Source organism: Anarrhichthys ocellatus, unplaced genomic scaffold, assembly GCF_004355925.1.
Source record: "Anarrhichthys ocellatus isolate YVR2014 unplaced genomic scaffold, GSC_Weel_1.0 scaffold3, whole genome shotgun sequence".
Taxonomy (NCBI): Eukaryota; Metazoa; Chordata; class Actinopteri; order Perciformes; family Anarhichadidae; genus Anarrhichthys; species Anarrhichthys ocellatus.
This window is the reverse complement of record NW_022280033.1, coordinates 11,547,044-11,558,643: the sequence shown is the minus strand read 5'-3', so window position 1 is coordinate 11,558,643 and position 11,600 is coordinate 11,547,044. Positions and strand designations below refer to the sequence as shown.

The window sequence follows — 11,600 nt, the reverse complement described above, 5'->3', positions numbered from 1 at the left end:
ATATATAAAAGATACAAATATCCTATAATACACATATTGTACATAATAAAGAGAAACAGATCCAGTATTTTGTTCATTATTATATAGGATCATGATCATGTTGTCTACCAAAGTATTCCATCTCGTCTGGCTTGTAAGTAGTTGTAAATAGATGACGATTAAAATGTGTATAATTTGCTTGTTATTACTATTTCACTTCACCGGCCATCGCACATTCAGCAAAGAATTTGGAGAGGGTATTTTAATTAGATTGAAGATTTAATATATCATGGTGTCAACGGCTGAATTCAATTTGCCTCAGTGCATCTCAGTTAAAAACACATAAACAGCATGTGGCCAAACAGTTGCGCGTATTTCCAACCCCATGTGGTTACATTCACGAGTCCAAAGTGGAAAAGGACAAAGCTAATTGCACATCTGGTCCATTCTCCACACCAGGTCCACTCTGCTAAGCGGGCTGTGTTACCTACCTCTTTCTGTGTTTGATGTGAACAAACAATTAGGTATTGGAGAGTAATCAGATTGATTCATTTTTGCTCACATTGTGGAGTCATTATAGATATACCATTCAGTAGGTAAAATAAATCAGTGAATAATTTAGCTGTCTCGAGGCTAATGGCAGCACTCAACAAAGCCTCTGTTTGACCTCTTATTGCAGTTGGTGGAACCGCCTACAATACAATAAAGCATATAAACTATTCAAGTCTTTATTGACTGGTTGCACTGTGTTAATCAATCTTGGATGATTATTGTAATATCAACCAACAATATAGTGACTCTGTAAACCTACAGTAATGAACTGTTTTAACATTTTTAGGGGTTCATTTTATTGAAAGCCAAAAACAAACAAGTGGAGTTCAGCTGTAACTTACCAAGACACATACATAAACACACAGCAACTAAATCAGATAGAAGTGGGGAGTTAAAATGTGTTTTTCTAGCTGTTTAATATCAGCATTGTTTCTTTAAAGCTCCTCCATCAGTTTGCAGGTTGTTCAAGGTTTCCAGTCTTTCCGCCAGTTTTGCAAAATAACAGGTGAGCCGAGTGAAAATGGAAACGGTGCTTACTGTGTGCATTATTTTGTCTACATTAAGTACATGTCAGCTATCGGGACATCCTGAGTGTGCTCTGTTGGGTGTGATGAGGTTCATCTTCATGCTCTGTTGTATCTCATCAAATCCCTCCGTGGCATTTCAGTGCAACAACGTGGGGATTAATCTAACCTATGTTGGAAGAATTCATTTTGATTGGATTCATTATAGCGACTTGTTTTAATCACCGTGCGACTGTATTTTAGTGTGTGATTTTTCTCTGGATCCACGTTTCTCTGTTGACCCATCGGAAAACAACATCAACCCCCAGACAATTTGATCTCACCAACATCATCTCTGAAAAGAAAGCATACACATTTTACAAACAAAGTGCATGCTTTAGTAGCATTGACAGTGTGGCAAACAACAACTAAATCCAATAAAGCCACGATGTGAGGATAGACAGCTGAGCAGTAAACATATTATCTCCAACAAATGGTGCAGCTCTCATTCCTCCGTCTTCTGATTTTATTGAACTGCATTGTGTGCTGGCAGTGGCTCAAACATTGTAGGACATTTATGTTTTATATTCTAGCAAACTATATTAAAGCTTCGAGTGAATTTTAGTCTGGGAAGGTTCAGTGCAACACAGTCCGTCACAAAGTGTATTCATGGCAAAATCTCAATGGGTATTTTCTGTTGCTCAGCAAGAACTTCCTGTTTAGTATCTAAATGTTTATTGAGAGCAACTAGGTGCTGAAAGAAGGGGCCTATATTTTCAAAGAGCTCTGTGAACAGTAAAAAACAAACAAATCGGATGTCTAAATTTCTAAGAGACTAATTTACTCTAATTCTGAATACAGTTTTGTGTACATAAATTACCATTTTCCAATTGTCCAGGATAAATGAACTTCAAACTGTTCAACAGTCAGTGCTGATGCTCTGTGTTGCTGCATACAGACCAACGCAGATGAATTCAACCTTAAGCCGTAGCAGGCTGACTGAGCACATTTTTCTATTTTTCAGCAAAACACGTACAGTTGCACACATTTGTCTGGTAGCTGCCCAGTAAAACCACAGGTTTTTTTTTTTTTCATTCTTGGCCGCTGAGCAACTCCACTGAAGCAGTTTGGGCAGCGCAACAGAGGGGATCAAGAGTACCAGAATAGTCGCTGAGAGTCACTTCACCCAAAGAGATTTCTTTCATCTTGTGTGAGGAATGAAACCACTGACCTTCAAAGCGCAATCTCCCTCCTCTGATCTTTAGGCTTCCGTCGCTCCCTGCCTTATATGCGACACTGATGATACTGGTGTGAACGTTTCCCCAGATTTATACATTGTAAGCTCATTTTCCTCTTTTTCTCTCCCTTTCGCCTGTCTCTCATTCTGTCACACACACATCTTCTTCTGAGTTCAATGGCAGGCTGCAGACCAAAATAAAAGGTGTTTCCCATTATGCACTCTTCCAGAGTATAATCATCTTCACGGGCTGGAAAAACATCATTACTTTATTCAAATGATGTCAAACATTATGCCCGTTTGAAAGTCAAACACTTCACAATGGAAACAGAGCCAAAAACAAATTCTCTCCAACACGCTGAAGACCAGAACGAATCATTGAGGATATCAATGCTCGATGAAACCCAGAACTGGAACTACTTAACCACGAGCACTACAACCGGTTAAAATCCAAATGAGCTTCATTTGATGGCACGACTAACAAACACACATGATGATGTACTCAAATTACCAAAACTATTACAAGCAACAAGTCCTCGCAATTTAAGAACAAAGCATGCTTTTCCTTGTCCTTCCTGAGTGGACAGTCTTGTCTACAGCCCTCGCTAGCGACTCTATGATGCTGTATTGAAACACAGCAATGCTTTGAGCTAAACACTAATGTCATCGTGCTAACATGCCCACCATTATTTGCTAATTATCACTAAACACAAAGTACAGCTGATGTTAATAAGAGAGTCAATAGTTTTGTAGGTATTTACTCACAAACCAACATATTAAAGGTCAGGAGATCGCCAAAGTTATTACAATTCATCCACTGGGGACCATGAATGTTGATGAATGCCTTAACACTAGCATGGCTAAATACACATTCTCCTCCTTATGTATACTGCAGTTTTAGCTTGTCACCATACAGGACCCTGGTTACTGTATAAACAGCAGAGGTAGTTCAAGATACACATGTGTTTGCACACAGGTTGTGTTTGATTTGTCTCCTCAGGCAAGACTACATAAATGCTATTTTTAAAAAGCACATTTTGTAAGCTCCTGCTATCCTGGAACACCTGTATTGTGACATAAGCAGATGTGAATCCGCCGCATGGATGGGAATGAAAGGTAGGGGTCTTTCAGTCTGTTTACCTGTGATTCAGGCGAGATATTTTAGATACAGTCTATACCCGGAGGCAGGCGATGGTGGTGTGACTTCACAGAGTTCCCCTGATACAGTCTTTTCCATTACAGCCTCGCTGTGGGACATGGACATATATTAGTATATCTTTGACAGAAGCCTGAGTGATCTGACAATATTATAGAGTCTGATTTAAGTGGCTCCAGGAAGCTCGCCTGAAAAGTAGTGCACAAATCTCAGTAAATACTAGTTAGTTATTAAGGCTCTTCCATCTGGCGATTACTTCTACTTGATAACATTTTTAAACATTCATTAATTTCCACTCTCCCCTTCTTATTCGTTCAATGTTTTAGGAAGTTGTGTAGCTTTAGTTTCAGTCGTCTGACAGAGAAACTGCAACAAAGTGAAGATAGCACGATCTTCCTCGGACAATCAGGCACAATCAGAGCGATTGTGTCACGCTGCAAGAAATCATCGCGTTTTAAGCTGCTGGAGTTTAGTCTTGGTGATTTCACAGACAATAGCAAAATCAAACAAATTAACTTTAATGTATCGAGTAAAAATGAAACCACTGTGGGGGGTGTGGGGGGGGGGGATGTTGGAACTGCCTGGAGCTGCCTGGATCATTAAGCTGGAGTTACGGGTGTCCAGAAGGTCACGTCAAGGAAAAGCCTCAGAAGGACCCTTCGCTGGGAACACTTTTCCCACAAAGGCAATATCATTTCCACATGAACAAATTGTAGATGTGTAACATGGATTTTAAGGTAGATTCAGTCACTTTTGAATTGTATTTCTGTCCTTCATCAATCTCCTTCCTAGAAAAAGAGAGAAATGCATTAACTCAAATGTAATACGTTGCTCACAGATACAAGACTTCAGCAATTTATTTGTTTAAACGTCTGCTCCGTAATGAATCGTCCAAATGTGGAGGGCTGTTTTTAACCTCAAAGCTTTGTCCACTGGCTGTTGACAGCTCAGATAAGGGAGAAGTGCTCCAGACTGAATGAACTCTTGAGTTCCAATATAGCAGCTCAGGAGCGGTCAGTGACTCTTTCTCTCGGTCTTGCTCAGGAACATCTTGTGTTGCAGCCTGATAATTCTCCACCCGGTATTAATTAGCGACAGAGGAGGATTCCTGCGTGGTGGACAACAGATAGCTTCATTTCTGGAGCACTTCATGTATTGCGAGTGGTTCAGCTCAAGTGCTGTGAAATGAATGAATCAAGAAATAACACTGTTCATTGTTTTCCTGTTAAAGCTGAACCGTAGATTAACATTCAACTCTCATCTCTCATCTTAATGCATTAAGGCTAGGGACACACAAGAGCACGATTGGGCCAATTTGCACAAGATTTTGAAAATCAATAGAAGGAACAGTGCAGTTTGATTGGGACCAATGATTTGCAAATATGATCTTGATATGAGACTTCACAGATCCAATCTCAACCACCCCAATTGAGTTTTTGTAAATGTTTAATCCGCCATCTGCGCAAGACTCGTGCTGTGTGGGGATCAGAGACTGCTAACATCCATCAAGAGCTCAGTTTGCGGCGAAGTGAGGCACACCGAGCTGCGTGTGACTGTTTGCCTCTGTTGTTATGTTTTTATGGGAATCACTGGATAATGAGATTACGGGGCCCGATATAAAAGGACGTATCGGGAGTCAGCGGGATAATCTCATATCATTAGAGTTTGCAATGTGAGCATGTTTACAGGGACACAATAATACTCAGCAAAATATTCATTGAAATGCATAGTTAAATGTCTCCCAAACTGTCCCCAGCCTGTTTTGTTTGTCATGCAGCAGTTGATGTTGACTGATGTTCAGTTACATAAACTAATCATCTTATCCGTTTGTTTTTTCTATTTTGTTTTTCTGCAGAGATTGAAAAGAATGAAGGAGATGAATTGAGAAAAGATGGTGACACGAAGAAATACCTAGATATCATCAGCAATAAAAATATCAAGCTGTCTGAAAGAGTTCTCATTCCAATCCAACAGTACCCAAAGGTAAGAGACACAACATCGACATCTTGGCCAAAAAAAACACACTGCATCTATTTATGGTCCTGTTCTTTTGGAAAGAAACTGACCAGAACAGTCAAAGTGTGAGGCAAGATGCAAGGGCTTAATTTGAAAAACACTGAACTTTTGTGTGTGTGCGTTACATTAATTAATCATTCATTTGAGTTGTCAATCGGTGGTGTAGTCTGCGCACTGTTGCTTCACCTCTTTCCACAAAAGCTTTTGCACTGAAAATCCCCCTAAGCCTCAAACAGGCTAATAGAAAGTCACCAGACAGTGTCGCATATTTTGATGTAGTCATCAAAAAAAACAAAGTTTTTAGTGCACTAAAGCACTCAATGGTACAGTGAGAAACATTGTCCATAAATCACCGTGTGACACGATACGCTTTATTCTGACTTATGAAATGTCAGTAGTGACAAAGTTTGAAATGTAGCCTAATGAGGCTGCTCCATCAGGCCGCTTAGCGACAACACGCAGCTGCATGTGGCGAACCAAAAGGCTTTACTGCCGCTGTAATCAAGGAAACCTCCGCTGAGTTTGCATTCATACATTCAGGCAACGCAACGGGCAGCCAAGAATAATAGCATCCGCGTTGCAACACAGCTTGTAACAGAACGTACTTCGATATAGTATATTGATTTGTGTCCTGCTCTGCTAGTAAAGTATATACTGCATTCGTTTTACAACTGTGTGTAGACAGACAGATCACTCGGGAGTACTTTTCTTTTCTGTAAATACTTTGTTCAATGCTTTACTGTATTATTTGTATCTTTTAAATGCAGTATATATATATATATATATATATATATCTGTGTCCAGCCATTATACAATGTTGCAAACTGACTTTTATTTTTGACCATTTCAAAAGTCCACGAAATCTGATCAGAGGCTTTGGTGTGACCTTGCCAGCGCCTCCAATCATATAAAACCTGCAGGGTCTGTGCTGTCAGTTTGCAACAATATTGCTATCATCATCATCATCATCATCTCTTCTCCTAAATTCGTAAACCTTTATGGTTGACCGCTGCTCATCTCTCTGCTTCCACACTCTCTGACACTTTTTTGTCTCCAAGCATTTGTTTGAAATGGATCACTTCTGGTCACCTTTCCTCTTGTTGTCGCTGCAGGTTTGATTGCACAGTAAAAGAGTTCTGAGGATGAGGTCCTCAATAAAACACTGACAGTTTCCATTTTTAGTCTTTCTCCTACACACTCTCAAGTCAAGGTGTGTGTTATATCTTGCCCCAACGTCTTGATTCATGATCTCACAGCTACTTATTTTCAGCCATGTGTTTTAAAAGTAGCTGATTTGTCTGCCTTATTAGAGAAGGTCTAGAGAAACGAGAATGTCAGAAGGGCAGAGCAACATTTAACTGCGCCTCAGGAGCACAGGCGGGGTGCTTAAACCCAGTGAGCCCCTCAGGACACTCCATAGAAATCAATTTGCTGTTTCATCCTCAGGATCATTGCTGAGAAAGTAATTAAGCAGTGTTCAGGAACTCCTCACTCAATTACATAGATTTCTAATCTATAAAAAATGCCAATTGAGACAGTTTCTTGGGAAAAGAAGGGCCACAATGACTCAGGGATATCTGTCTGCCCTCGTCTTTCTGCCTCATAATCTGCATTTTCTGCACGAACCATTTTTCGTTCAAAAGTATTTTCTAATTGCAAGCATTGATTTTTCCTGAACTTACAGCACATACACTGTATTCAAAGCTACGACAAAAATCTTCCAGAGACTTCTCGCAATGTTTGTAAAGCACGGTTCATACGTGGGTTAGGACAGATGTGAAGCAGTCATCATCATCATCAACGGCGCTCACTCGAAGTCGAGTATGACGCTCCTTATTGTGGGTCTTCAAACTGCAGAAGAGGCCAATTCTGGAAACACAAACCGTGCTGCAGTATGGGCATTGATGTGCTGGAAGTGGAATGTGGGAGAGTCTTTGTGATGGGCACACTCTCCTTTCTTTGCTGCTACTTGACTGATTGGCAGCCTGTCGGAGATCGTTATTCATGGAGTGTGGCTCCGTCATGAAAACTTTTTCTCCAAACTGTTCCAAGCTTCCCAGGTAGAGCTCTATATGTGGAATATTTCGATGTTGATCCTGATGTTGTCCTTCAAATGCTTTTTCTGACCTCAAGGTGCTGGTTGGCCAGCATTTAGTTCAGAGTAGAGGACCTGTTTTTAAGGAGGCATGTGTCAGGCATTCATAATACATGGCTGTTCCATCTCATCTGGTGTTGAATTAATGCTGGTGGCGATGCTGGCGATGATTGCCTCCTTAACAACACTGATGTTCATGTGCTTCTCCTTCCAGCTGATACCAGCTGATTTTTCACAGGCATCTCTGGTGGTGACACTCCAGGACACTTATACGCCTACCGTAGGTAGTTCAGGTCTCTGCACCTTATAAAGTGTGGGCAAGAAAACTGTCTTGTAGATCAGCAGCTTGGTCATTGACAGCAGGTCAGAGTTTTCCAAAACTCTTCTGCGGAGCTTTGCAACAGCACCACTGGCACAGCTGATGATGTATCTTGCTGTCGATGGTCGCCCTTGAGGAGAGGTGACTTCTAAGGTAGCGGATTGGTGGGTCAAACAGACACAGGACTTTCACCCAGGAGGATGCCGTTTGTGTGAAACCAAAAGTAAACGCTGACTTCACACTTGTTACATAACGTTGCTCAAGAAAGTTTGCTAAGGGCAGTTGTTATTTATTCACGCTAGTTACCTTGTTACGGTTGTTACGGTTGATACATTACATTGCAAAATTATTATTTGAACACAAACCATGATGTTTTTTTATAACCATAACCAAGTATTTTGTTGCCTAAACCTAACCAATCGTTTCACAACGTTAACCATATGTGGCATTGTGCGTTTTTGCAAGTAGGATACAAGGCTGATATGAAACATATTTATCAACATATTCATGTTTTTTTCAGCTCGGAGTCTGTACTTATGATCATAACCAGAACAATTCACAGGCAAAATACACAGGCTCAATATCCTGGTTCTGTGTAATGAACATAGTAGGGTCGGCTGTGCAAAGTAAGCAGTGCAGTCCAGAGGGACGGAGCAGTTGTCCAACAACAACTTCTGTGACCTAATTGCACAGTCAGCACCCCACAAGACACTGCAGTGCCACTATCTTAAACATCTTGGTAACACTGCACTTTCACTTAATGATAATTAGCCACATGAAGCAACCCTTTGATAGAGGATGAGAAAAAAGAAATGGAGCCTCACAATGTTCAGAACACATTTTTTTACAATACTTGACACAATCAGAAACAGACAAGACTAGACAAAAATATGAGGATATATTTATCCTGAATTTGTGATAATACTGTGTAAGATTGCATGTTAACATATTCATTACACCTGCAAGAAGGTGTGTAACAACAGCACGACAGATCAGACAACACAGAGCACTTATCACTTTTCTTTAACACTTCTACATGTAAAATGGGCTAGAATGGAGATAAACAACATATGAAAAACATAGTAAAAAAAATATTTGACTTTTTAATCTGACAATATCAGGCCCTACTGAGAGTCACAAACGAATCAGTTTTATTTTACTTCACATTGGAACCTCACTTTGCGTCACAGCGATTTCAATAATGTCCGGTCTTACTTTCCGTCACTGGTGGCGAAGTATAAAATGTCATAAATCTGTTCTTCACGTTTCAGCAGTCTAACAGTGCTCATTCATGCTTACATCTGCCATCTTGCTGCACCGTAATTAAATGCAAAGTAATTAAATTATTACTTGGGAGAATTCTTCCGCCTGGTTTCAGATTTGACGAAGTGACATATAGAAGATTAATGTCGTCTAACAGGGAAACATCCAGTCCTGACGAAATCCCTCTTCATGGTCCACCGACCTCTCAATGAACACATGTCATAGCAGGGAAAGCACAGGTGTTGTTAATAACATTAATTACGGATGCGTTTCACTGGCTAGTTTTTGTGCACGTTGGCTTACAGACACACCTTAATGTAAGGTCTCGTTAATATTATTAGTTAATGTGCTGCTCCTGTAATGACAAGTCAAAATGTCTATTCTGTCATATTACGTAGTTCCACGCTTTAGGTGAAATTTTATTGATGATGATGTCAACTACAATGCATCGGTAAATATATTGTACATGTCACACTACCCTTCCTCGCTGAATGATGCATTCGACTTTCATTGTTAGCTATTTGCAGGAGAGCTGACAAAGGAACATTTTACTCGAAATAGGATTAATGCTTAACCCAACCTGCCAGTAAAACCGTATTTTACCACAGGTTCTAATTAAAAGTTAACGAGTTTAGGTTAGTACGGCGTTTTTACAGTATGTTTTGTTGTTTTAATTTGGTTGATGAGATACTAAAACCAGATGAAATATCAGACCTGGTAAAGCTGCAGCAGCTGGATAAACCCTGGAGGGATGATGCATCTTGTTACAGACCGGCACTAGTAGTATGCATCATTCACAAGGGACAACTTGTGTGTTTTGTGCACCACTCTCTGTAAAATCGACATTAGCTTTGTTGTCTTTTTACAGCCTGTCAAGATTAAGAAAGTTGGCCTTGGCGCATTGCTCCAGTGACCTTCCCATCGCTTACTTTAATCTCTTCTGAAAAAACGGATGAAACCTTGAAAACAGGTGATCTCGGTTAACGGGAGAAGAGGGGGTCCATTTGTACTTGTCCCGTTTTGACATGTAAACAAATGATACACTCAGGGTGCTTATGGACGCCTCGAACCTGTAGGCTGATATCACTATTTACTCAGCAAAAATATGATTAAGCTGCATAGTCATTTTCATTAACGCTTAACTAGAATTTATCCTCTGCTGTTTAATGAGACAGCTTGATTAGCATCTCATAACCTTGGGGCATGAAATGGATTTTCAATGGCTGATACTGTCTGCTTGTCTGAGTCCAGTGCTGGGACTACTCTGCATTTGTGTGTGTGTGTGTGTGTGTGTGTGTGTGTGTGCGTGTGTGTGTGTGTGTGTGTGTGTGTGTGTGTGTACGTGTGTGTGTTAATGAGAATGTGTAATGATTTCTGCCCTTTTAATTTAAATCACTTTGATTTAGTTAGAGACAAAATGGACATAATTCTGCTGGGGTACACGGCCTACAACACATTCAATTGTATATTGTTGTGGATGCCCCAATTTTGAGCTTATCGGTCTTGTGTTATTGTGACCTTTAAATAGTGCAGCAGCTGTGCTCTACCCAAGGAGGAATTACATTTTTTGTCTGAGAGATGTCAGTGTCCCAAAGAAAGTCCTATCATGTGCAAAGGTGTTTTCCTTAGATAACAGCTGAGTACAGAGTGTGAATTAAAATTAGGCACTTGTACCATAGCGCCACAATTCCACTCTGGGAATCCACTGAGTCAGTGTTCGCGTCATGACTTTGTCTGCCACAATGCTGCTCACGAGATATAATAAAGATAAATGCCTCCCCGTGTTAGAGATCGCACCAACGATACAATGACCCAGCTCTATCAAATACTAATTACTAGCAGGGTTTTCAGTACATAGTCCATTCATTCTGGAAATGTGGTAATATCTAGATTACAATATGTCAGCATGCAGCGTAGATTGGATGTATGTAGAAAGGATGTATAAAGGGAACTGGATACAGGCGGTGCCCGATTCATTCGTATGAAAGTTAGTCAGTGGCGCACGTAGCAAAAACAGTCAGACTTCCAAGTATAAAATTACACACATATTACAGCAATTCCGCATTCACAGAGACAATACAGCAAGCACACAAGCGTTTCCTTTAAACCCCGCCTTCCAGCCGCTCGTTCTCTGGTTCATTCACGTCATGAACGGCAGCACTGGAATTGGATATTGGTGCATTTCACAATTTTTAGGACATGATTTCAATGAGGGCTATTCAGGTGTTGCTACTGGGAAGTTGATTTACCTAAAAAAAAATATCAGCTGAGTTACAGACGTCTGGAAAAAAAGTATTTTTGGGCCCAATTGCATCATGCTTTATGACCCACAACTTCTGATTTTTGGTTCACTCCCATCTTCTCATCAGCACAACAGCAGACAAAGTTAGAGTTCAGCTGGTGAACATAGTGAGGCAACTAAGAGCCAGGTATCTTTGACAGGAGTTGGTGGAGAGCAAATCAAAAGGGAGAGGCAGCAT

General features: G+C 40.4%; 1 protein-coding gene across 6 annotated transcripts in view; it reads left to right on the top strand.

Annotated features, from left to right (window-relative positions):
• Positions 1-11,600, top strand: part of khdrbs2 (KH domain containing, RNA binding, signal transduction associated 2) — a 57,400-nt gene that overhangs the window by 5,662 nt on the left and 40,138 nt on the right. For all 6 annotated transcript variants that reach the window (XR_004213851.1, XM_031876895.1, XM_031876888.1 and 3 more), the window contains exon 2: positions 5,283-5,410. Coding sequence is in view for 5 of the 6 variants with exons in the window: in XM_031876895.1 (XP_031732755.1) it covers positions 5,283-5,410 (128 nt within the window). In the remaining variant the exon portion in view is untranslated. The remainder of the gene's footprint in view (positions 1-5,282; positions 5,411-11,600) is intronic.